Genomic DNA, 25,686 nt, shown 5'->3' on the forward strand with positions numbered 1-25,686 from the left:
CTTGACTGGCTGTTAGCAAGCCAAAGTGGTCAGTGCACATGAAATAAAAAAGATAATTTTATCAACATTAAAATATTATCTATAAGAAATATATTATTAAATTAAATGATTTAATAATGTGTGTGAAAAACAAACAAATTCTCAGGCATACCACTCTGTGGAAACAAAAATTGGGTGTCTACAACCTTTCTCAGCTATGGCAGTTCTTATTTAATGAAGAATGCACACACACACAAAGCCTCAAAACCAGTGCCCTTTCTGACAAGGACACCCACCAAGGTTCCTGCTGCAGGCCAACTGACAAGCTAAGGACAAAGTATTTTCTAAACTCCTAGCCTAGCATCCTCCCTGTTAGACCAGGCTGAATGCATGTTGATTGCCATTGCTAGCCAACAAAAACATTTCTAATAGTTTTTATTTGGCAGTTAGAAACTAGTAGACTGTCATGAATAGAGTAGCAAATTATCCATTAAAGGAAAAACAAAACACATCCTACACCACTGCACACCTACACCGTGGAGAGAGCTTTAAGTTTATCCCAGAAACTTCCAAAGCCCTCTACTCTTCCCTTTTTCACATTGTTCTTCTGCTTGCCTGCATCCTCCTTACCAACAGGCTTTCTTCCACTACTGCACATACTACCTAAAAATCTGGTACACTGAAAAGCAAAGGTACCTTTAACAAATAAATTAAATGTCTGAAAAATATGATAATTTAAAATTACACAGCTTAAAACTTGTCTGGGACAACTCTCTTTCTTTTGTCAGTATTTAAGATTAAGTTCAGTATTAGAAACCATGTTGAATATAAATTATATATTGGCTTCAACTGATTGAGCCAGCTCATAAAAACCAAGCTTGAACAGAATCAGAAAAACAGTTACTAGGAGGAAAGCTAAGAGGAATCAGCAAAAGATGTGGTGAGTTTTTTGTTCCCTGAAAAAAAAATCCCTGTATTACAGGACTGTATACAACCATCTATAAGAGCCTTTGTTCCCAGTTTCACAGAACATGCTTCTCAAGGGACTGAGACAGACCAATGCATCTGTTTGCAATATAATAATTTCTACTGCCCAAGGAAAAAAACCACTATGTTTGCACTTAATAGAGTGACAAAATGGTACACACACATATCATTTCAAACTTGGCAGAAAACACGCAAAATAGAGATAGAGAAAGAAAAATTCTTCATTAATTTCCTATTATCACCTTCAGCACAGCATGTTTTGCAGATGACTGATCTGCACAAACACAGATGAAATATTTAACCCTGGCTCTGTACAGCACATTGCAGGTACTACAATCACAGGTGTTATCAGAAAGCAAATGTCTGTCAAGGAACTGCAGCCTCACAAAAATACACTGCCATGGTGATGGATGCACCATTAGAGCTATTAGCTATTAATTGGATTACTTCAAGAATGTACCATTTTAATGTACCAGTTCTAAAAGAAATTGTTCCTGCCTCCCTCCACCATTTAAGGAGTTATTTTAACCAGAATCTTTATTTTTGGTGTTATGTACATATTTGTAAGCCAGTACAAGCTGGGTTATAAATATGATTATGATTAACATAAATTGATATATATTAAATTTTCAGTATCCAATACCCACACTCAGCTGGAAACTGCATAAATTATTAAGGAGATCCAGAAGGAACCACCAAAATATTCATCCATTATGTAAAATATGAAACATTAAAGTACAGCCTAATTAGATTAATTTTTATATTTTGAATATGTAGATGCAGCAGTGAAAAGGCACAGTCACTACCATAAACATAAAACTTTAATAGATTAAACAAATGGAAGAGGAAACTGCTTTTTTTTGAGTACTTACAATGTGTAAGAGCTTTAGCACATCGACAAACCTATCAGAAAAGCAAGAAAAAGCAAACAGTTACATTTTAATTGCCCAATTAAAATAAATTTAATAGTTATTAAGTATAGCATTGACACTTACACCTTCTCTGAGCTCATGATCTCCTTGGCAATGTGGTAAACCTTTGTTTTCTTTCCAGCTGCCTTACCCTGCAAATAAAATTACATGTTACACTATGCACCTAATAAACTGTCATAAAGATCATTTCCAGCTATTAGTTCCTTAAATTCAATGTAACTATTTGATAGTTACTTCTAAGAAAAATACTTCATACTGCTTTGAAATCTCTTGGCTTTGACACCTTCTGGTTTTTCAGGATCTGTACGAAAATCAATTTAGCTTGTATCTGGAAACAACAGTATTAGCTAGGAGCAGCCTTTCAGCCTGTCAGCCTTTTCTTTTAATTATTACAGGAAGCACTGAAGCCCATCATGAATGAAGTTCTAGCAAACAACAATTACTGGTTTAGCAGAACTACTAAACTACAGGTAGTATTTCTATCTTACTTCATTCTTTGCTTCTGATTGATACAGCAACAGTAATATTTGCAGTGAACTCAAATGTGTTTCAGGAACATCTTAAAAGACATACACATTTTCTTTAGTGAAAACAAGACGACAGGAGAAAAAAAAACAGAAAAAAAATCACATTGAAGAGAATAGCTAGTTTCTGACAATCTACTAATGGAGCTGCTGGAATACAGAGCAACTGTACCCCAAAGATGCAGATATGTGAGCCTTGTCATTTGCCTGAAACATTGTGGAGATGATTTTGGCTCTCACATGCACATTTGACTTCTGAAAATCCAGGGGCCCTATCCAACCTCAGACAGAGGTAATAGGTATAACAAAGCAAACGGGGCAGGCACCGGGATGCAAACGTGTTTGCTGCACAGTGTAACTCCCATGTAGGATTTCCCTCAGATGGAACACCTTTCTCCAAACAGCTCTCATGGTTTGCCATATGCTTCTCTGCTGCCAGCTGTCAGCACATCTATTGCACACTCAGGCTTTTATTTTAATGGGCTGCAAAGAAAGAAAGGATAAGGAGCCCTAAAACATCACGGGATATACAACTGAAGTGAGATGGAAGTCCTGGGAAGGCTGTATTGAGTGTGGTAGTACAATATGGGCACTGAACTGTTTATTTAGAAAATCAGGTATCAGTGGCATTTTATCCACAAAACTTTGGTTCATAAGCACTAATGTTACAAGGGTTCTCTGAAGATTTAGTTCTTCTTGAAACCTGTAAGTTAGTCTTAAGTGCTGGAAAATAAACCAAGGAAGAGATAGTACTCATAGGCTGGTTTTAAAGATATTGTTGCACTCAAACTAAAAAAAAAAAATCTAACCTTTTCATTGGAATTTAAATGACACCATGCCTAATTACTGAATTAAAATTAATTTCTAAATTAAATAATTTTGTATAACACCAGATATGTGCAAAATACATTATTTATTTTATATACTATAGACATCTGCACACAGATCTGGAATTTTACTTATGAAATTAAACTTATTTCCAAAGAGCACTGAGATCTATCCAGTGTGAGTCAATCACATTCAGGCAAGATTGTAACACCTATTCTCAGGCCTCTGTGCCTATTTAGAAAGCACAGCTGACACACTCCCTGCAAGACTGAATTCACAAGTAAGTCAATTATGCAAAGCAAGGTATCTGCCATCACTGTAAATGTGTCAGTTGCAAATGAGATGAAAATTGGTATTTTGAGAACAAGATGCTACTGCTAAACAATTACAAAATGAAATATCACAACCCCATTTGAAAGACTTTTCACATACCAGCTGGTGCTGAAAGGGCCACTTTGCATTTGCTCAGACAAAGATACTCTGGCTTTGAGAGTCTCTAATGGTGGAACCAAAGGGATACAAATAAGGCTCTCCGGCACAACACTGGAAAGAAGCCCTGTAAGTCCCTAACAAATATAAAGCATCAAAACAGCCAGATGCTTGCAGTAAGGAAAAGTGAAACAAGCCCAGCTGATGGGGGATGCAGAGACTGCCTCATTCTCCTCGGCAGCTGCTCTTGCTGTGAGAAGCTGGTTGCTAATTCCCAGCTGCCGGCCGCACGTGCCGCAGGCAGCCGAAGCAAGCGGCGGCAGATGCCTCCCAGCAAGCGCTGAATTACTCCATAAAACCTGCCTGAGAACCCTCCTAATGGGGACACCTTCCTATAAAACTCCCTTGTGAAAGGCTGAGGGCATTTGTAGAGGCATGCAAGGTAAGATAGCTTCTATACAGGTAAAGTCTTGTTTGGTTTCACAGGAACAAGCTTTTCCCTGGATTCTCCCTTTCCCAATTTAGTCCTCTCATTTGGTTTAACAACATTCAGGCCCAACATGCCAAGTCTTCTCTTCCAGCACTAGAAAGTTTCATTGGGTTTTTCTGTTTGTCTTGTTGGGGCTTTGTTTTGTTTTGGTTTTTAATTATTTTTAAAGAAAGGAAGCAGATATAACTACTATCAAAGGAAACAGCTGCTGGGACTGTTGCTGAGGAGAGGCACTGGTCTACGGGCAGGCTGGTTTCAGGGCGTCCAGGGCTAAGAAGTAAAAACATGGGTACCCCCAAAGTGAGGGACAGGACCCTCATAACTTCATTTCATTCAGGGTAGTTAACACTGTCCTCCTGCTCCTCGTTTGAAGAAGAAATAAAATTAAAATAAGGAAAATAATTCCAAGCTGACACTCACAGAAGGTAATAGGTCAGACCTCAACCTCAACAGGCAACAGGTGTTTACATTTGAAAATATCCCAACACATTACAACTAATGAAATACTGCAAGAGTGAGAAATGGCTTCAGAAGATAAAGATAAAAAAATACCTGTTTATCTTCTTGAGGATCAGTCTCCCCTTTACTGGAATCAGAATTTGTGTCATCATCTTCATCAGAACTGTTCATGATATCTTCTTCATCTGACTGAAGATCTCCCATTACCACATTGGGATGATCATGGTGTTCTTCTAAGGACCTAGTATTAAAATATATTCATGATACTTCAATTATGTAAAGAGATTTCTGTTTCACCCCACAATAAATTATCTATTTGGTGTCAGACACCCTGAAAACAGTAGAGGGTAGTCTGAAGATTACAGCAGTTGGAGGCTTTTCCACAGTGGACTCACAACTCTGCAACATTTTATATATGGTAGTATTGATACAATGATCATTGGCAGCAAGCAAAAGCCACAGTACCTTTGGAGTATTTATACTATTCATGTCCATCCATCAGAGTATGCCTAACAACAAAGTCTGATAAATCTATTCCCTTATTGCTATGTCCATGTACAGAGCAACATTTGTACTGTGTGCAGGATAAATAAAGGTGATAGCCATTTTGCTGTCCTCTATCTCCCAGCATCAGGTCTTGTTCCACATATGGTACTCACACTGGAGCTTTGTGAAATTCTAGATGCCCATATATATACAGGCCTGTTTCTCAATGCATATGCTAAACAAGTGCTTCAGTGACAGCAATATCATAACCATTCTGTCCAACAACTCTTCTTAAAAGCAGGAATACAGAATCTTTTGCAATTAAGAACACCCATCCTCCCAAAACAGACACCTTTTGGAGAGCTGTCAAAGCTGTACAACAATCTTGTTCTGCTGCTGTACAATCATTGCAGAGGTCTCTTTTTATTAGCTTCAGCCATTTTTGCAATACAGGAATTGCATGAGACAGGCACACAATCTCCTTCCTCTAACTAGCCTTGACAATTTCAGTAGAGATTTAAGAAATGCAATTCTAGAAGAAAATAAAAAAGGGGGTAGGGAAAGATAGATAGGAAAACAGACTAGCAGAAACAGCCTTAAGTTTTTGGAAGGTTACATGAAACACACCAAATCTCTGGGTTCCTACTTTTAATCCTCAAAAGTATCTAATAATTTCCAATTACATTAAAGAGATCTAAAAATCACATAATCTGTGTTCAAGGTCTGCAAAAAGATGCTGGGATGCCTCAGATTTATTGACACAAGCCAAAACTGCTTAGCTATCCTGCAAAACAAAAAGCAAATCCAGGAAACCTTGTCCACGAGCTGCTGCAGCCAGCAGAGATCTCTGGGCTGACCAACACCTAATTTTATACAGCCAATGACTGCCAGGGCTACACACTTCTCCATACACCTGGCCCTCTGCCTCCCGAGGCAAGGTACAGTTAGGACTGGTTTTCTCCTTGCTTTGAATCACAGGAAAGCAGGGATGGAGGGTAACTATTCAGACTTGTCACCTCTATCTGTGCTAGCTACCAGAAGGAAAATCTGTCACCATGGATCCCACAGAAGGTGTCTGCTAGCAATGTGAAAAGCAGAAGTGTTCCTCAGGGCTTGGGCTCAGTATTGGGACTGGCACTGTTAAACAGGTTTGTCAGCAACGTGGACAGAGGGACTGGGGGCACCCTCAGCAAGAGTGCCAGCAGGTCAAGGAAGGGGATTCTGCTACAGCAAAGTGTTTATTTCACAATGCTCGAGATAGAGTTAAAAACAAACAAACCAACACAAAAATGCTGATCACAAATAGAAATGTATTTGGAGGTAAAGAATAGCTGGCCTGTGGACAGACCTTGGTCAGCCATGAAGGCACAGAGAAGATTAAAATAACTTGGTTCTATTATGACAACACAGGAAGGACTTGGGAAACTCCCAAGCAGTTACTGTCTCCCTTAACGAAATGGGGTGGGGGAAGGAAGGAGACTGTAAGGTCATCACTGAGCTCAACAAGGTCCTGAGCCAAGACTGCAGCACCCTGGGTGCAGAGAGACACCCTTTATTTGGGTTTGGAAATTATCAGCTCCATGCAGGAAGATGGCAGCCAGCAGGGAGATGAGTGCTGACGATAACAGCATATGGTGTATGCCAGGGACAGCTCTCATAGCGCCTCCAGAAGTTTCAGGAAGACAAAAAAAGCAGCTTTTTACTGGAGCTTTCCCTGGAATCATGCTAGCAGGAAACTAAGATTTCTGCAGTTATTTATTAACTTCAGCAATTCAGAAAACTCCTTGTCTAGTTTATATGTCACTGTCAGCTGAGAATATTTATTTTCGCAGATGCCATCCATATGCTTTTATTATGACAAACACAAACATCTTTATTACATCAGTAGCATGACACGAGGTAGATATCTGCCCCAGCTTTAACAAAACCTGCAACAGAAATTACTGCTGTTCTTTCCCTTACTCAGCTTTACCATCCACATCTGTCACTGAATCTATCTCTCACCAAGGGTATTTTTTCCCCTACTGCAAAATATATTAAGTGCTTTATCTCTGACCACACTGGAATATACTTTTTAGTCCATTATTCATTAATGGCTATTTTTGTTAATAGACATTTTATTGCCTTTTTTTCTACCCTTAATATTTGTTTTAATTGCCGTTTTAATTTCCTTTAACTGAGATTCCTTCTCATCAAGAAAACATTGTTTTCACACCTGTGACATCACTGTTCTTTTGCCTCAGCATATTCTACTGGATGCCCACTCCCAGACTTTGTTGTCATTTTTCATTTAAACTTTTCAGGGCAGCTATGCCAAAACCTAGAAGTTTTAGAAAATCTACCTTTTTGGAAGTCAGAAACAAGAATACTTCCAGATGAAGCTGTGTTTTACTCCTACAAACCCAATTCCCTCACCACTGAAGGATGAAGAACAAACTAGCTGGCTTGTGTTGTGTGAAGCAATTTCTAAACATAAGATTAATCAGCTTATTTAATAGAAAGTTTCAGTAAAAAAATTACTTAAACATTTAAATAATTAGGTAGTGATAATTAGGATGTGTAGTAAGTGTCCACAAATGACAGTCACTCGCTGTATAAATTTTTTTCTTCCTATAAATCACAACGTTGAAGCAGTAAGCTCCTTTTCTGGCCTTTGTGGTGCTTATGCCCATACTATTCATGTAAAGGAAGCTGTGACAGCTGAGAGAACCATGTATTAAATCTTACATACAGTGTCTACTACACTTGTATCCTGTACTTGCTCAGTTCAGAGCACTCTGGTTCTTCCACATGATACATCTTGTTGAGGGTTTTTTTAGTGGTATTTTTAATACTTCTTCCCTTCTTTTCTTTGCTTTTTAAAGAAAGAACACATTGCATGATTAGATGATCAAGAGTCAGTTCACATTCAGATATTTTCCAGAATCAAACAAGCCATCAGTCCAGGGATAGGATGCAATACTGGAGCCAGGGTAGATACCTTTGTGGTGATATCTGCAGTTGTGTCCTCTTCATAGAAAATGGAGACAGAGTTACTGTGTTTATTTGTGTTTATCAGCCACGTGCTGAAGAACAGGCAATTACCCTCAGACATTACACCTTAACCTCTCATGGTAAATGCTACAGCTTTTCTGGTGAAACAGAAAGCAGATCTGTATTTACTGATTACTCTTGTCTGTACTTTTACCTCTGGAGTCATGTATAACATAAGTGTTTGTATGGTTCTCTTAAAGTTATCTCTGGATAAAGTGAAATCCCTTGCACTTTAACAGCCTTTGGAAATAGTAGTAAATGTTTAAATAAACAGAGTAATTTCTAGCACATATTAATGTCGCTTTTCCAAAACACCACAAGCATGCAGTAAGGCTTATTTTAAGTGGCACTTCTGATAGGTATTTTGGGGATACTGTGAACTGTCTCTATCTTGTTCCCTCTTCATCACGATTCTTTGTCCTACCCACAGCACTACCCATAGAAACTTCTGCATTATCAGTCATGTGAAACACCAGCCCTGCCAACTCACTGTGCTGTGCACTGAGTAAGAACATCTTGCCGTATCTCATGAGCAAGGAATCTAAATATAGATGTGGGGCTTTTTTATTTCACACATAAAATGAAGGAATCACTCATTTGCCTTGGAATGAGTGGCTTATGGGATGATGCATTTATGTAGGGCTGTATTTTCCAATTGCAATAGTAAAATACTAATGAAATAAAACATGCTGCTCCTAGCAAGATAAACTGTCAAAACGTAACAATTGCCATCAGACTATTACCACTGGGACTCAGCATAAAAAACACTTATTGTCTTCAAGAGATGACCAAGACTAGTTCAGACTAGTTTATTTGTCTTATAATAGAAGCTTCAGATACACCTGTGGCTTCACTTTCAGACACTGTTGATTTGGACCCTCCACAGGGCACTATGGCCTGAAGTCACAATTACCATTTCAGTCTCTGTTTCCCACTCCTTTAGAAAGCAAATAGTACTTTAAGGTTGATTGAGATCATTCAGAAAGATTCCCTGCCATGGAATGCTCCAACATTAAGTATTTTATAGTATATTGGAATGACTTCAAGAGTTAGCATCACCATAACTACTGAAAAGCAAGTTTCCACAGCTCCAAAGTATTTGCTAAAATAGATTCATCCACGCTACTGCTTTACACACGTTTCCTTGTGATCTTCATTATTTTTAGATCCTTCTCCTACTTTCAGTAAGTAATAAAAATATGTAGGAATGCTGAATGAACAGAGCCTTGCACACAACACTGCTAAACTCTTAATTTCTCATCCTTTTGTTGTTTTAAAAGGAGTCTCTGGTATACTCCTCTTTATCTTTCTGTCTCTTCCTCCAGTATTTTTATTGCACATTTTTTGTGGGTGTTTATGTTTATTTATTTTAAAAGCAAGCTTTCAACATGCAGGCAAAATTACACAAACTGAAGTTCCTACTCAACTAAAAAATACATACCAGAACTTCAGAGAGCAACTTAACATACCCTATTATAATATTTAATCTCAAATCCTTTTTGTATCATTACAGCATTTCACCATCTTTTCTCAGCTGCTTGCACCTCATTTTTCCCCAGAGAGCAAGCTATTATTAGTGCTTATTAATTTTCAGTTTTTAACATCACCATTCCCTGCAATCAATTTTAGTAATTAAGGCATGTTCAGCTGCTAGTTTTTTAAGACCTAAAAGCACACTGGCTCTCTGTGAAGGCAATAGCTGATAACATGGTCATTTTTTCACAGCCCCTCACACTCCCAATAGCTGTAAGCATGCCTCACCAACTGATTCCCTCCATGAACTCTAGTTCTTCACTTCTGGGAAAATGCAATGGTAAAAGACCTAAAAAAACAAAATGTTCTATAGAATCTTTTCTGCTTGGTACTATCTAAATTCAGAATCTCTTTCAAGGAAGGACTGTAAATATAGAACTCGAATTAATATCTCAAAACAATTTAGGAAGTAATTCCCTGATTTGGGTGTTCAAACAACAGAAGATGCTCCTGGAAAGTCAAAGCAAAAGTGAACTTAATGCTTGGTTAATAACCCTTTTTGTTTTGTTTAGTGAATTTCTTCTGCTTTTATTTAATGCTTCTTTTTAAAGACAGTCCAGTGTCTTTATTATTTAATTACTGCAGGTTTTTGGAAAAAGAAAACCAGTTCTAGAAAGCAAGCATACTTGGCAAAGCACTAAGATAATAAAGGATGCCAACCAAGATCATGTGTGGGCTCCTATGGAAGGTTTAAGAAAATACATAAAGGGATTAGTGATCAGCAAGATTAGTAAAGGCATCAATTGCAGCACTTTTTGGATTAGTTACATTTTGCTGCAATACCTCCCATCCACAAGCAGCCTGAAGAAGTCAACACCAGCAAACCAGTCTAGAAAGCACAAAGATGAATTTCATATCACTCTAGATGCACCTGGAGCTTAATTGGAGCTTAATATTCACCTCTCATCTGAACATCAGATTCCCTGAACAACAGTAGCTGTTTACCATTAGAGCTAAAAATATCCCATCCCTTGTTTTTGTCATGTCCCCTTGCTTTTCATTTCTCCTTCAGGCACACTGGACCACGAAGCAGCAAATGAAGATGAAATGCAACCCAGGCCAGGGGGATGACTTCTACAGCATCAGTCAACTCTCTGGTTTAATGACAGACTCACAGATGAAACAAGCTGAAGCTGAGATCACATCTCTCTTCTCTAGGGGCAGTGGACAGTGAGAAAGGCTGGTGGATGCTGCTGTGTCTCTCAGTGCTGATGTGGCTGCCAGCCCTGGAGACTGCTTGCCTTATTGCAGCCAAGCTGCTTGGGCTTCAGCTTCTCTGCCAAAAATGGTGCTTTTTCACAGCAAGAGAGCAAGATAGCAAGGTGCCCTCTCAAATATGATTTTACACACGAGCACTAACGTTATGCCATTTGTTCTTCTGCAGTAAGAAGACAATTATATCAATAAGTTATTATTATTATGACTAATAACACGAAAAAAGGCAACCAGATATGAATTTTTATTGGTGTGATCTCAAGGAACATGACAATTGATTTTGATATTTTTGTTTATATCTTTTAAGACTACCTAAATAGATCATGCCTGTGAGATTCACTAGTTCCTTCTGTGAGCGATCCTGCCACAGATGGCATGGCAAGGAATAAAACAGACCTCTACAGTGCTCTTTAAAATTAAAAAAAAAACACAACAAAACAAGGAGCAAACAAACCAAACCAATGAATCCATGATTATTTGCATTGCTTAGCACTGCTGTGCTATATTCTCTCCAGGCTGGTTAGGGAATTTTAAGGATTTGATTACAAATATAAACACTCCTCAAGAATCACAGCTAGAAAACAGAAACTACTAGCATCCAGCAGAGCAACTACAAGTGAAAATAGTTTGTGCACTCCAGGTTCCTTTTCAAATTTCAATTTAAAGACTTCAATAACTGAAACTGAGTTATTTTAAACAATATCATATGTACTGTATGCACTCATTAGTGTCCACTTTTTTTACAAAAAGCCAAGATCTTGATGACAGAAATACACTATCAAAAGAAAAGCTCAATACAATCTATTTGAAATGCATTTTCATTCAGAGCCATTTGCACTTTGAAAGCTGTCTGCTGCCTCCTGGGCAATGGGCTGGCTGCTGAGAGAGGCCATGTGGAAATGCCAGGAGTTTGCTCTTGCCAGGACAAACACCAAGAACTACCCTCTTTGTCCCAGTCCTTACCTCTGGCACTCACTGGTTACACCTGGGACTTCTGGGCAAGGAGGATATCACAAACACTGTGAGAGCTGCCATGACATTTGGGCTGTTAGATCATGCCACTGGCAGCTCCTATACTTGGCTGAGCACGTTGCAAACTTCTGCACCTGACTTGCTTGAACCAAGTTATCCCAGTGTTTGCAGCCAGCAGCATTCGGTTTAGGATGTGTTATCCTCAGGTCACGGCAGCACATACTACTTTCCTCAATGAGATGAAAGAAAAATAGAGCTGACTCACATTCTGAGCAAAAACACCACAAAAAACAAAACAAAAAACAACAACAAAAAGTACCAAAAACCAACCCAAAACAAACAAACAAACAAACAAACAAAAGCATTTGTCATATGTGCTTCACATTAAAAAAACAGGTACAAAACTTATTAAGTAATCCATTCTGTCAGTAACCCTACTTCAGGCACACTATGATCAATAGAGTCATGCCCATATTTCCATGGCACAATTTTAAAAAGCACAGTTTAAAAAAAGGTGCAAACAGATGTCAAATTATCTCCTTATTTAGCTGTGATTTGCAAACGTGAGCTCCTGAGGCCAGAGGCACCCAAGGATAGCTCACCACAGGCAGCCTCCCACCGAAGTCATCTTCAGTGAGACATTTGTTGACAATTCCTCAGTTCCCTGGAAAGTTCAACATAAACACACATGCATGCTTCAGATGTTTCTACACTCACCACAGCAAAGCCACATTAGAAAAGAAAAGGATAAGACAGACAGAGGTCTCACTTTAAAAGTCTGCAAGAAAACTGGTGCCCACAGTGGGACAGCTCAGCTTCTGAACAGCCAGGCACAGCTGACATCAGGACAAGCAGGACAGACACTCAGATTGACAAATAACCATGAATACTAACCAAGATCACAAGTGGGTTTCTATGGAATGTTTAAGAAAATAGATAATGAGATAACTCATCAGCAAAAGGCGTCAATTACTGCACCTTTTGATTGAGTTACATTTTGCTGAATACCTTCCCTCCACAACCAGCCTGAAGAAGTCAACACCAGCACAATTCCTTTCATAAGCCAGTCTAGAAAGCATAAAGATGAATTTCATATCACTCTAGATGCACCTGGAGCCTAACCTGTCATAAATTCAGAACTGTCACCTGAACTCCAGACCTTCTGAACAACAGTGGGTGTCTACCATTAGAGCTAAAAAATCCTCTCCCTCACTGCCAACTTCATGTCTCTCTGCTTTTCCATTCTGCTTTGGGTGTATTGGATCATGAAGCAAAAAATGAGAGTGAAATGCAGCCTAAGCCAGGAGTCTTCCTTATCTTACCCATCCCAGCAAAGGTGCCCAAAGCAGATGATGCCAATGTAGCAGAATATGATCCAGGAGGGAACAGTGGGACAGTATCGAGCACTGTCATAACGTAAAGTGCTGTGGCAAAACCTAGGGATTTAAACCCTTGGCTGGAAGCATGTAATGGGAAAGGGATCCCTGCACTGGTGCTTCCATCACCACCAAATGCTGTGAGGGATTACCTGTCTCCCAGGGTAGGTAAAGAGAATTTACAGTCATGAGCATACTGTGCAGCATGACTTTGGAAAGCACAGTTTAAAAAAGGTGTGAACAGCTCTCAAATTATCTCCTTGCAGAGATTTACAGTAGAATTTAAATCTTTTTGCCTTTTTCTATCATTAATTCTTGTTTCATAGGGAGAGCTGCAATGCTCATGGGAAAGATCTTTGGAAGAAGCTCCTGTAAAAAGCAGTATAAAAAAGGACCAGAAAAATATGGCATTTGTTCACAATCAGGACCTCTTATTCTAACTTGCCTCAATTCACAAAACAGAACCTTGTGGGATGAAGTAGATTGGGAAAGGGCAGCAGGATCAGAATAAAAACAACACTTCATTTTCCAGTCACACAAAAAAAGGAAAAACCACAAGAGAACTCTAGCACACACTAAATAGACTTCTGGTAAACTAGAATGTAATTGTGACAAAAGAAGTCAAAACAAATGTATCAAATAGGAAAGGGAAAACTCAAACCAAGTGAGAACAAAACTTCCTATTAATACCCATTTCAAATAAAATTGATCTTACCCTGCCAGGGCTACAGTGACATTTCAATGCATAGCTACTTCTGCTCACTGTAATCACAGTTAATGCAAGGCCCTACCCAACATCTTCTCTATTGACTCAGCATTAGTTTTACGATTTTTGCATGACTATTCCTGAATCAGGGCTCCAATATCTCTCTTCAAACAGCTGCTCACTCAATTTAAAAATAATGCACATCCTATTGCACGTGGGTTTTTTTACATACCAGATAGAGAAGATGACAAAAGCTGAGTAACAGATTACTCAAAAGGCAGTGACCTAGATCTGAAATAAAAATGGAGTGGCTTAGTTCCTAAACACACAACTCTGCATGCACGGGAGCTGATGCAGCTTCCTGGACAGTATGTCAGAAAAGAGAGGGTGAAATAGTTTGGTCAAGAGTAACACAGACTGAGAGTAAAGAATAACTGAGCTGCTTGCAAGATTATTTATTAGACTTGTGCTATGTCTTCCTCTAATCTTTTGCACAAATTAGAAGAATGGGATTTAGACACTCTTTATAAAAACTTTTCATCTTCTCTAAAAATCTGTACACAACAGCCCACCTCCACAAACACCACTGGGAAAAAAGCAACAAAAAACCCAAGTGAACTTTCATCAGTTGAAATCACTGAGCCAAAAGGCTCAGGTTGTAGCTTTCAAAATGGTAGAATAATTTTTGGTAAAAACTACCTTTATTTACTTATATGCATCTTAAAGATTTCTTTAGTCTTCTTCTGCTTGAGTAGAACAGTTTTTCATAAGCACAAAGATATTTCAAAGAAAAATTAAAACTTGCATAAACTTTATGTTTCTAAATGAAGCTTACTGGATTGTAGCATTTAAAATAAAACCAAGCATTTCTTTACCTAAATTTTATCTAGTGCATCGAAACAACAGAGCTGCACAGTTTTGTAAATCTATTCATTAGAACATCTTTAACTAGGTCAAATAGAAATGCTGGGTAAATGTGGCATATTAATATCACTGTTGGCATTTAAATAAAAAAATAAGTTTATATTTTGATCACTTTCTTTACACATTTATTTTGTGCCACCTAAAAATGATACTGTTTTACAGATACTACTACATTAGAATGCAGTTGGAATATCACTGTGCCACAGAGCTCCAAAAGCACATTTCCTGAGCTGATGCTGAAAATAACCCACAGGAAAAGGCTGCTGTTGAACATATAAATGGGTCTTTCATCAATTCTCATATCCCATTAGACTCTCCACTCTGCATCTGATGTATTCTCTAGAGCTACATTTTTCTAATTTATATCACGGTTGGCAAAAGGAGACAGAGCGCACACGGTGGAGGTGGGGGGAGAAAGGCCACCATCGGTGACAAATATGCAGCGTTAACTGAGCTTCCTCCGCCTTCAAGAAAAGGAAATACATATGAAGAATGCCAAAATTAGGAAAAACACAGACATGGAATAAAAGAGGAAAGAAAAAGATAAAGCACTGCAGACTAATTTCCGCAAGTGCGTGACGCTCGAGTTCCCGTTAGGCATGAGTGGGGGTAGGAAGGAGCCTAAGGGACTCAGGAGCTCTGTGCTTCCCTGGCTCCCCACGGCACACGGAGCCAGCCCCAGCTGAGGCCACGAGCCAGGCACTGGGCTGAGGGCAGCGGCACCGGAAGGACAAGGACATCCTTCCATTGTACCGGGGGAGCAACGGCAACACAAGTCTGGACATTTCTGCTATCTGCGATGAGCATTCCTTCAGCGGGAAACAAAGGATAGCACAGCTTACCCTCAAAAGGGCTCTTTTTAGTGCCATTTTTAATATGGATTGCATGTACATCAAGGTTAATACGATGTAATTTTCTAGACTGCACAAGACTGACCAAAGTAGCCACCAAATCTTTTGGAGAGCAGATGAGGACTCGCCCAGCAGCTGGGCAGCGCTCACAGCACTGCCTGCCTCATCACCACTGACACCATCTTACTGCCTCTCGTAAAATAAAAAGATAACATCGAGAATTGAAACCACACCTGTTTTTATGTAGCACTTTTAATACCACCTGATCACTTACAAGACTTTTGCTATTGCACCTCCAACTCTGTCAGAAGTTTTCCTGGCCGTGCCAGTCTTCTATACCCATCTCTTTCTTTTACCAAAATCAAGAGGGAGCCCTTGAAAAGAGGGATTAAATAAATATCAAAGACAAAAATTCTTTTTCACTACCATCTTGGGACCTTCACAATTATTTTGATGTCATAAGACATTTTAAATCTTTTCCTGACTGAACTGTACACCAGAATAACAGTATTGCAAAAATGCAGTTCTCCAACTTCTTTCTCTCTCTCATTGAAGATGAAGACAATCAGACCTCAGGATCTCTCCCACTGTCAAAACAGATTAAATCAGCACATCTCAAAAACATATTTGCATGAGGATGTGTCAAGATTTTAATGAAGTTTCTATCTAGTCTGATATTAAAAATCTTAAAAAGAGGAGGAGTCAAGAGAGGAAAGTATCAGCATGGTTCTACCAGTTTGCTTTTGAAGATTTGAGTATTTTTCCAGAGTACCTATTTTCTTCTTACAGTATATACATTTTATTTCAAGTTGTATAGCAGACTACACTGTAAAGCTGTACAACTGAAAGACACTCCAATGCTAAGGAAAACTTCTCTTACTGGAAAAGCAGACCATGGAGACACTGACTCACATAAAGTCTCTTGGAAAGAAAGAAAAGAAAACCCAAAACAGTCCATATGCTCTCCTGAGCAACTAACTGTGAGCCTTCCAGGTAGCTACACTTGTGGTACAAAATAATGAATTTGACACTACAAAATAGAGGAATTCCAGAGCCAAGGGTCCCAGCACTTGCACTGTCCCCTAAGTCCTTATGTGAAACATCAATATTCCCAAGCAACTGTATTACTACCACTTCTCACCAACATTTCCACGATGTGACTCTGATTACACATGCCTACCAATTACAGAATTTGTTTCTTCGCGGTCTGTAAGAGCAAAGAGTGACAAGTCAGCAAACCGGCTTATTCCTCTCATGTGACAGGCAAGGATTGCTCTGTCTGTCCCCACCGCGGGGGCTGGGACTGCCCGAGAGGCTGCAGATCTGAGCCCTCTGACTCACTCCCCACTGACAAACCCCCAGAGCTGGCAGAGGCATCCCTGCTGCACCGCCACTGAGAAAAGCAGGGAGGGCAAAAGAAAGGCAGGCTCAAGGAAGCACAACACAGAAAGAAAGCCAGTGACAACACATGGCCAAGGACAACGAAGCCTGAAAGGAAAGCTAAATAGCCTATTAGCAAAGCTATTTCATTAAAACCTGATGGGCAATTGCAGGGAAAGAATTTTACTTACAACCAAGGATGGCAGAAGCCAGTGAGACACACGGGAGAGATTGGAAGACAAGGCAAAACTGCAGAGCTGATGCGGAAGGAAGAACTGACCTTTTTCAGATCAGAAAATAATCTTTGAGACCCTATGAAATATTAAAAAAAATCTATTTCTACATACTTGGCCTCTATTTATCAAGAAGTTATATCTATCAAAAAAAAATTTCAATAAAAAGAAGACATGGGTATAACACATCCAATACCTAAAATGTATTTTGTGCATTCAAATCTCAGCATAAGGGTTTGAACTTGCAATATTTTAAATGCTATTTAGATCTTGCAGTCTTTTATTAATTTAGTGTTTCTAAATGGGAATTTTGCAATTGCAAAAAACCTCCAAAAAACACAGAAAAAACTCCCACAAAACATACAAAAAACCTCCACCACAACATCAAAGAGGAATATGTATCAAAGCAAAGTGCTTAACCACACAGATTTCAATACAAAATTCAATATTCTACTAAGGTTTTCATGGACACTTAATTGACCTCTGGGGACTCAGTCCCCAAAGAAGAATTTAGTACAGAAAATTAAACTTATATTTTGCATTGACATGCTCATTGCTAGAAAACCAATGGATTATTCTAAATCAGCAGGTGTGGGTAAAATAAAAAGTAATATTTGATTAAACCAGCGTTGAAATCATAAAGGATTGTTGTCACATGGTACTCCCCCCTCTCCAGGCCTTTCCAAAGAAAAATCCTAGCTGGAAACACAATGTCACAGTCGTAAATAAAATAGCAGTCATGTACATTTCCAATATCTTCAAGGAACACTATCCAAAGTAGCCAGTAAATACAGTACGCTATTCCCAGAAGGCTGAAGGAGTAGACTCACTCAACCTAAAATACAACTGCCTTGCATAGGAAAATGTACTACCAAAAGGAAGACCACAAACAAAACCCAAAACAAACAAACAAACCAAAAACCCAAACATAAAAAAAAACCCACAAAATCCAGCAATCCCAGGGAGCTGCATTTCCTATTATCTGACTGGATAATGATATTTAAAACTTCTTTTACACTTAACAGAACATTTTCTATCTCACAGCATCTAGTCTTCACTCACTTTGTTTATACAGTACTCATAAAAGCCCATTCATCTAAATTATCCACTTTAAATTGGCAGTTAAACAGGTAGGCTAGACAAAAATAAATAACCCTTTAATACCATTTTGAAAGACTTCTTTTTTGTATAGTGGAAACAAAACATAAACTATCTGCTCCCAAGCTATTGACATTATTTACTTTATTGAGAATATTCCCATGAAGTACTTAACAAAAGCCTAATCCATTCTGACTCTCAGCAGCAGCAGCACCTGTTCCACCTCAGTGGTTCATACACCAGATCAGCACCCTGACTCTCTTCCTTTCAACGCCAAGCCTTCTCTTTTTAGTAGAAAGGAGGTTGACATCAAATATCTCAGAAATTAAATCCTGACAACTGCTACCTACCATTAATTACCCAGGCCTGCCACTTGCATGAAATTCCCTGTGGGAAGGCTCAAGCAAACAATACATAGCTGAATTAAACGTGACATACGAAGTTCCGATAAAAGCATCAAAAGCTATTACCATTCTCCATTAAAGCATACTGGTTTCACCACATGGGATTGTGAGGAAATTCCTCTGTAACCACCAAAGCATTCAGTACATTATCAAATTTTATTTCTTCCTCCAGAAAGAAATGTAGTGTGAGCTGAAGACACCACTGAACTCTTCTGGTAATGGCAAGACTGGCATTCAGACTTAATATACTGAATATGCTTTTATGGGGGCTTAGAAGTGTGGGCTATTGGTCTGAATTTCTCAGAAGAACAATCTCATTTGTACATTGGTTTTAATCATAAGACAATTTGCTTTGAGATCCCCATTAGCAGTGCATTACAGGAATCTGTGTGCCACAATCTATGAAAAAGAGCTGAGTGCGTGTTCTGACAGGCTGGGGAAAACGCGAGAGGCAATTATTTCAGTAACAACAGCAGCACTGTTTCTCCAACTGGTTTTATAATACAGCCTGGCCCAGGAAATGATAAAAAGCTCTTACAGAACTATGCAGAAAGGGTAAGACAACATTGATAAGGAAGCTTCAAAGGATTTGAGATAATACTGGATGGGAAAACTGGAGAAGCTGCCTGCCTGGCCTGTCTGGGCAAGGACCCTTCCACCTCCCAAGGCAGAGCCAAAACGAATATTCATCCCTGCTCTCCCAGCAGCACTGATCCAGGTCAGGAGACTACTGTACTGTTATGAGCCTTTTTTTTTTCCCTAGGGATTTCTTTATTCTCTGAAATCTGTTGAAGTAACTACATGCATCACTTGTTTCCTAAGGCAGTTTCCGACTATTTCATTTGATTTAAAATAAACATGTTAATGGGTCTAGTTCTTGTTTTCTATGGGTGCTTTTTAAAGAAAAACAACACAAACCCAGCCAAGGACATCCAATTTAGAGAGCAGCTTCAGGTGTAGGGGTGTCAGAGAGACCACCTCAACCCTTATACCACCATTGGTACTGGGGAAGATTTGTATGGAGAAGAAATAATAAATTTCACATATTTAGCCAAATAAGAAAACTACAGAATTTCACTTCAGGAGCAACTGCAATCTCACATCTACTATACTTCATACAGCAATACTATCCTCTTCCTAAAGCTGACAGATATTCACCTGTATTCAGAACAAAGCAACATAAACCAAAATGAGTCACATAAACACATGAAATGCATCCTTATGCAAGTTTGGTCTCACCCTTCTTAGGTACATCAAATTGAGGAAATACCAAGACAACATGGTCAAACTCACTGAAAGATACTCTAAGATTAGACTTAAACAAAAAGCATACACTCTGTCAGTGTATACCAAAGACAAAACTAAGAAACACCCTGCTGTAAACTATAAACATACTCAACAACCACTTGAATAAATGTACCAGTACCTAGTCCATAACTAGAAATCCTATTTTCCATTATAAGGTTTTACCCTTCCCAACAAACAGACCTATGTTGATAATATTAGCTATATAACAATTAACATAGGATGCCCCTTAAAATATTTGTCTCTTCCTATCTAAGAGAACACAGATTCTTTGGAGCATGTGTTTACTATACACACATCCAAAATGAAACAAAGCTTAGTAACTCTCAGTGAAAAAGGAAGTTAAATGTGACTATGTAGAAGCTAATTCATTTATTCTTGTCATTGTGCATATGTTCTCAAGAGCATGAAGAAGTTTGCTGGGGACTTTGAAATATCCAGGCTGCATATTTGATTCAAATCCTTATTGCTGGTTTGAGATAAATCTTTAGGATCTGTAAGATAAACTGATCAGCTGAAGTTAAGAAATTGCATGATACCATACTGGGACAAAGTGATGCTTTACATGTTACCACACTGACACACACACTAAGTGATGCTGTTTAGGGAGAGCACATGAGTCTGGCCACTCCCTGTGACCCATTTCTCCTCCCAGCATCCATCACAACAGTACAAATATTAAAAGATCTATTCCTGCCTATTCCATTTAGCAGCCATTTTGGATGTAGAATCACAGAACCATTAAGGTTGGAAAACACCTCAGAGATCATTTAGTCCAACTGTTAAACCAGCACTGCCAAGTTCATCACTAAACCATGTCCCCAAGTGCCACAGACAGACATTTCTTGAACACTTCCAGGGACAGTGATTTCACCACTTCCCTTGGTAGCCTATCCCAATGCATGACCGCCCACCCTTTCAGTGAATAAATTTTTCCTAATATTAAATCTTAACCTCCCTGGAGCAAATGGAGGCCGTTTCCTCATATCTATGAACCTGTCCAATCCCTTTTTGAATCTGCTGACATGATCTGTCTCCACTGCCTCCTGAGCTAAAGAAACACAGCAGCAACCTGCAGAGTTACCAAACCCCATCATGCTAATATTCTATGAGTCACACAGAAACTGTGCACCACTATCACCCTTGCTGGGAGCACAGACAGACTCAGAGGACTCACTGTATTTAGAGAGAGGCAGTAGCTTCTGTTATACCCAAAAAAGCTTTCCAGACCTGATAAAGAATTTACATAACCAAAAGCTTGTCTGCTCTTCCCAGCTTTATCAACAGATCTAAAAATATATTCATTCCCCCTACAAACCTAGCAACTATGCACTCTTTGGATGGTTATTGCAGTTCACTGTGAGACTGGTAAGGTTCATTACTCCCCACTGAAGTATTCTTGAATACAAATACATGACTGTATCTGATTTGCTTTAATTAAACGTGGAAAAGTTTCCCAAATTTTGAGGAATATAAAAGGAATAACTAGCTTACTTTTCCTCTTGACTCACTGCCAAGTGCAAGGAGTTTTCAAAACAACAAAAGCCTACAGAAAGATATACAGAAACAACTTTCCTGCTGACATTTAATGGAAGAGGTACAGGCTCTCAAGTTATCATTTAAACACTTACAACAGAGTTACAATGCAGCTGTTCAATTTCCCTTTTCTCTTTATTTTACCTGTCAAGCCTCCAATGCCTGCTTGTAGCTTCACAAGGCTCATCAAATTCATAGAAGTCAGTGCTCTGGTCTTCCGTGCTGCTGGAGTTCTGCCATTCCGAGCAGAGATTTCTCCTAGCACCCATAGCAAAAGGCAAGTTCTCATACTCAGGTATTTCCTCATAGTGGCGCACATTCTCATACTCTGGATCACAAGTGCTGGTTAGAGAATTCAAAGGCATTTGGGACAAATTCTCTGCCAAAAGTCCATGTCTTTCTAAAGACTCCAGCCTTTGGTTATTTCGCATCTCAGGCTGACTTCTGTTTCTCTGCCTCTTCTTCTGTAATGCCGGACTACTTATTTCTACGGAATGTGCCTTGGCAGATTTAGCTTTCCTTTCACTGCCTACAGACCCTATGTTACTGCTGTTATTTCCATACCCATTCCCATTGGAAAGGTTGGCAATAGCACTCTCCACTGACTGGCTGCCTTTAGGCAGAAATTTTTGGAAGTCGCTTTTCTTTAAGCAAACCGACAGTTTCATGTTCAGAAGCTTTTTCAAACTATTTTTCTTGTGATGGTCTTTGCAGGGCTTGTCTGTCCTGTCCATGTCCACAGCAGAGAGAGACTTGGCCCTAGGCTTCGTCACAACAGTCAGGTGGCTGAAACTGGCGGCAGTTTTTAATGATTCAGAATTTCCTGAAAAGGGAAGAATAGGATGAGGTAACTTCCAGACGGGTTTTTCAGAAGAACGTTTGGGTATGTCACAAGACGAAAGTGCATCCTGCTCCTTGGCTCGTGGATGTGCAAAGGGAGATCCTTCTAGAAGGCTGTTTGATTTGTCTTCACTGCAGGTGTAAGAACTTTTGTCCACAAGCTCTGCCGATGCAGCTTTTTTCAGCAGGCCAGCAGCTGGAAGGCCATGTCTCTGTGGTTTCTTAGGAATAACTTTTGGGGAACTCCCATCCTTTATTTTAAGTTCTTTATTTTCCAAGTTTTGTGGGAAAACATGAAGGCTGTTGACAGCAGGCGAGTGCTGACTGCTTGCCAATTTGACCTGCTTTGGCAAACTCATGGACAGGGTATGACACCTGACAAACTCAGTCCTTTTGTCCACAGCATCTGACATACTGGTGTCATCTGTTATCTCATCCACAAAGTTATGGTCTGCATTTAAAGATTCAACGTGTCTCCCCAAATCAGGACTTCCATGTGAAAACTGAGGCAAAAGATTTTGTGAAGCTGACTCTTTCACAGCAGGCTCCTTTACCTGAGACACTTTTTCTGCATTGCTTTGAGTTACCTCACATATTTCAGGATGAAACACTTCTGCATTATTATTATAACACACACTTTGACCAAGGACATTAATTCTTGCTGGCTTTTTTAAGCTTTGGTCCACAACACCATGAGAATCTTTCTCTGAATTAGATGGTTCCTTTGCTCCTTCTCCTGTGCTGTCTATGCCATCCTGACGGACTAGACATGCAGCACGTGGCTTTCTTGGCTTAGGGACAGGAAGCACTTTGGAACTCAGGACTGAAGATGTTTCAGGGGAGGCTTTATCAGCGTCTGCTTTCATCCCTACTTCACCTGAAAACATCCTATTGCTACTTAAATTTTCATTCTCTAGAGTTTCCTTGTCCAGTGAGGAAGAACAACAGTGATTATTTTCAATCAAACTAGGACAAATTTCAGACATCTGAAACTCACCAGCAATAATCTTACCATCAACATTTTGTTGCTTCCCTTTAACTACTTCAGAAGATGACGAAGATTGTACAAGTTCCATAAACTCTATTTTAACATCATTCTTGGAACTGCTGCCATTCCCTTTGTCAAATTTGTCTGCATATCTGTGTTTCACAGGACTGCTGTTAGGAAACACACCATGAGTTAGGACATCCTTAAGTTTCTCTTCCAAAATGCTGGCTTTCAAAACCACCTGACTTCTACTTGCCAATTTTTCATTGTGACTAGACCCCAGAGACAGTGCATTTCTTTCACCAAGCTTGATGTTTTCTAAGGTGTCAAAGTGCTCGAGAATGATCTGAGTTTTACAGGTGTTCTCTCCATTTCCAAGTTTATGAAGGCATTCAAATTTGCAAGGTGACACAGGTAGAATATATGCTGTATTTCCAGTACTCCCTTCTGAGGTTTCATTTTTATAGTTCAAATGGTCCAGAGTTTGAGAAGGATCTTCCCTGTGCTCCTCAAAGCTTTTTGTGCTTTTTCGTGTAGATGATGGAGGTTTAACTTCAGGGATGGAGGAGCTCTTGAGAACCTTTGGTTTTGGTGCAATTGCTGGCTTGGCTTTCCTTGCTGCTTGTATCCCACCAGAAAGTACAATGTCAGGCTTCGGTGCGACAGGTGGAGGCGCTGCCTTGTGTCCTAGGACAAATTTTGGTTTGGGGGCCACTGGTGGCTTCTTAATTTCTAGGAAGAATGAAAAACAAAGACATTAGTCACCACTGCCCACACAACAACCTCACCTGCAATGCAGTAGTATTAGAAGTTTTGTAACATTTCTGATCTAAAATAACTCAATGTGTGTATGGTTACATTTTTCTCTTAAAAGCATGCCTTCCTTCCCTAACACCACTTCTTTACTAGTTGCCTTTCTTTGTTTTAATAGGCACATCAAGAAGTGGTAGGGAAGTTTTCAAAGTCTTTTCATAAACAAACAGTTTAACATAGTATTAGTACATGTACTCCCTCACATGCTAAAGTCTCATGCCAAGAAAAGCAGAGCCTGGTTCTGCAGTTTTAACTGCAATACCCTTTTAAAATGTTGCAAGTATGTTAAGTGCCACACATACAATAAACCACAAAGACAATGGGACAGCCAGAATAGCGACTAGGGTAGTTCAGTCCCTTCCTCCACCACTTTGAGAAATGTGTAACCCAAAATTCCTCGTTCCCTTGCTCTCCTCTTCAAACAATACTAAGATGAATTACTGTACCAGTTGCAAAATTGGCATATCACTACCAGCAGTTCAGTTAGTCTGTGGTATGGAGTTAGTGCAGTAATTTGTAGCAAGGCGGCACCTTTCCATTGTAAAACACTATTTCTGTGCCTTGTTCAAAATTACTCTTCCCAACTTGTCTGACCTAGAAACAGTCACCACTATTAGGAATTACAACCCACTTGGCACAACAAGATGACAAATCCTGGGCAGAGTGTAAGTTTACAGCACTCAGGAAAAGGAGCTCATGAGGAACTTAGAGATTGTGGAGTTTTGAACCAGTTGTTTGAGTAGTTTTGGGGTTTTTTGTTTGCTTGTGTTGTGGTTGCTTTTTTTTTAAAGTATGCCTGAAATATGTGAATATTTCAGGAGATTATTTATGACCAATTCATTTCCATATGCTGGAATATTTTCAGATTTCTAAGAGCATTGAGTGCTTTTTATATGTGCACATTTATAAAGTAAACAAGCTTCTTGTACTGTTTATATATTACCTCTGTATTTACTACCATTATTTTGATCAATATTTTAGTATACTTTCAGTAAGTCATATACATGTTAAATAACACCCTCAAGAAAACACATTAGTTAATGTTTCACATGCAAATAGATGAGGTAAGCCATGGATTTATTGTTCCCTTTGAAGTGTGGGTTTGGTGTTTGGTTGTGTTTTACCACCATTATTACTATAGATATGCACTATATCTTAATCTCTAGCTTAGATTAGAATGAAGTTTCAAAGTTTAGGTTTGTTTTGTGGGGATTTGTTTGTTTGAAGGAAATTTAGATGGGTAAAATAAATTTTTTAAAAAGGGCAGATGCCCTCAGTTGCAACTATTTCCTAAACAGCAAGCCACTGCTCTAAGCAGAGAGGCAGAAACAGTAAAATCATGTTTTTCTAGGACATGAATCACTA

At 39.1% G+C, this 25,686-nt stretch overlaps 1 protein-coding gene across 2 annotated transcripts in view; it reads right to left on the bottom strand.

Moving 5' to 3' along the window:
• Nucleotides 1–25,686, bottom strand: part of FGD6 (FYVE, RhoGEF and PH domain containing 6) — a 72,958-nt gene that overhangs the window by 39,155 nt on the left and 8,117 nt on the right. For both annotated transcript variants that reach the window (XR_009418444.1, XM_059471529.1), the window contains exons 2-5: nucleotides 21,825–24,240; nucleotides 4,722–4,869; nucleotides 1,962–2,029; nucleotides 1,839–1,869 (exon numbers count right to left, since the gene is read on the bottom strand). Coding sequence is in view for 1 of the 2 variants with exons in the window: in XM_059471529.1 (XP_059327512.1) it covers nucleotides 1,839–1,869; nucleotides 1,962–2,029; nucleotides 4,722–4,869; nucleotides 21,825–24,240 (2,663 nt within the window). In the remaining variant the exon portion in view is untranslated. The remainder of the gene's footprint in view (nucleotides 1–1,838; nucleotides 1,870–1,961; nucleotides 2,030–4,721; nucleotides 4,870–21,824; nucleotides 24,241–25,686) is intronic.

This window comes from Ammospiza nelsoni, chromosome 5, assembly GCF_027579445.1.
Source record: "Ammospiza nelsoni isolate bAmmNel1 chromosome 5, bAmmNel1.pri, whole genome shotgun sequence".
Lineage (NCBI taxonomy): Eukaryota > Metazoa > Chordata > Aves > Passeriformes > Passerellidae > Ammospiza > Ammospiza nelsoni.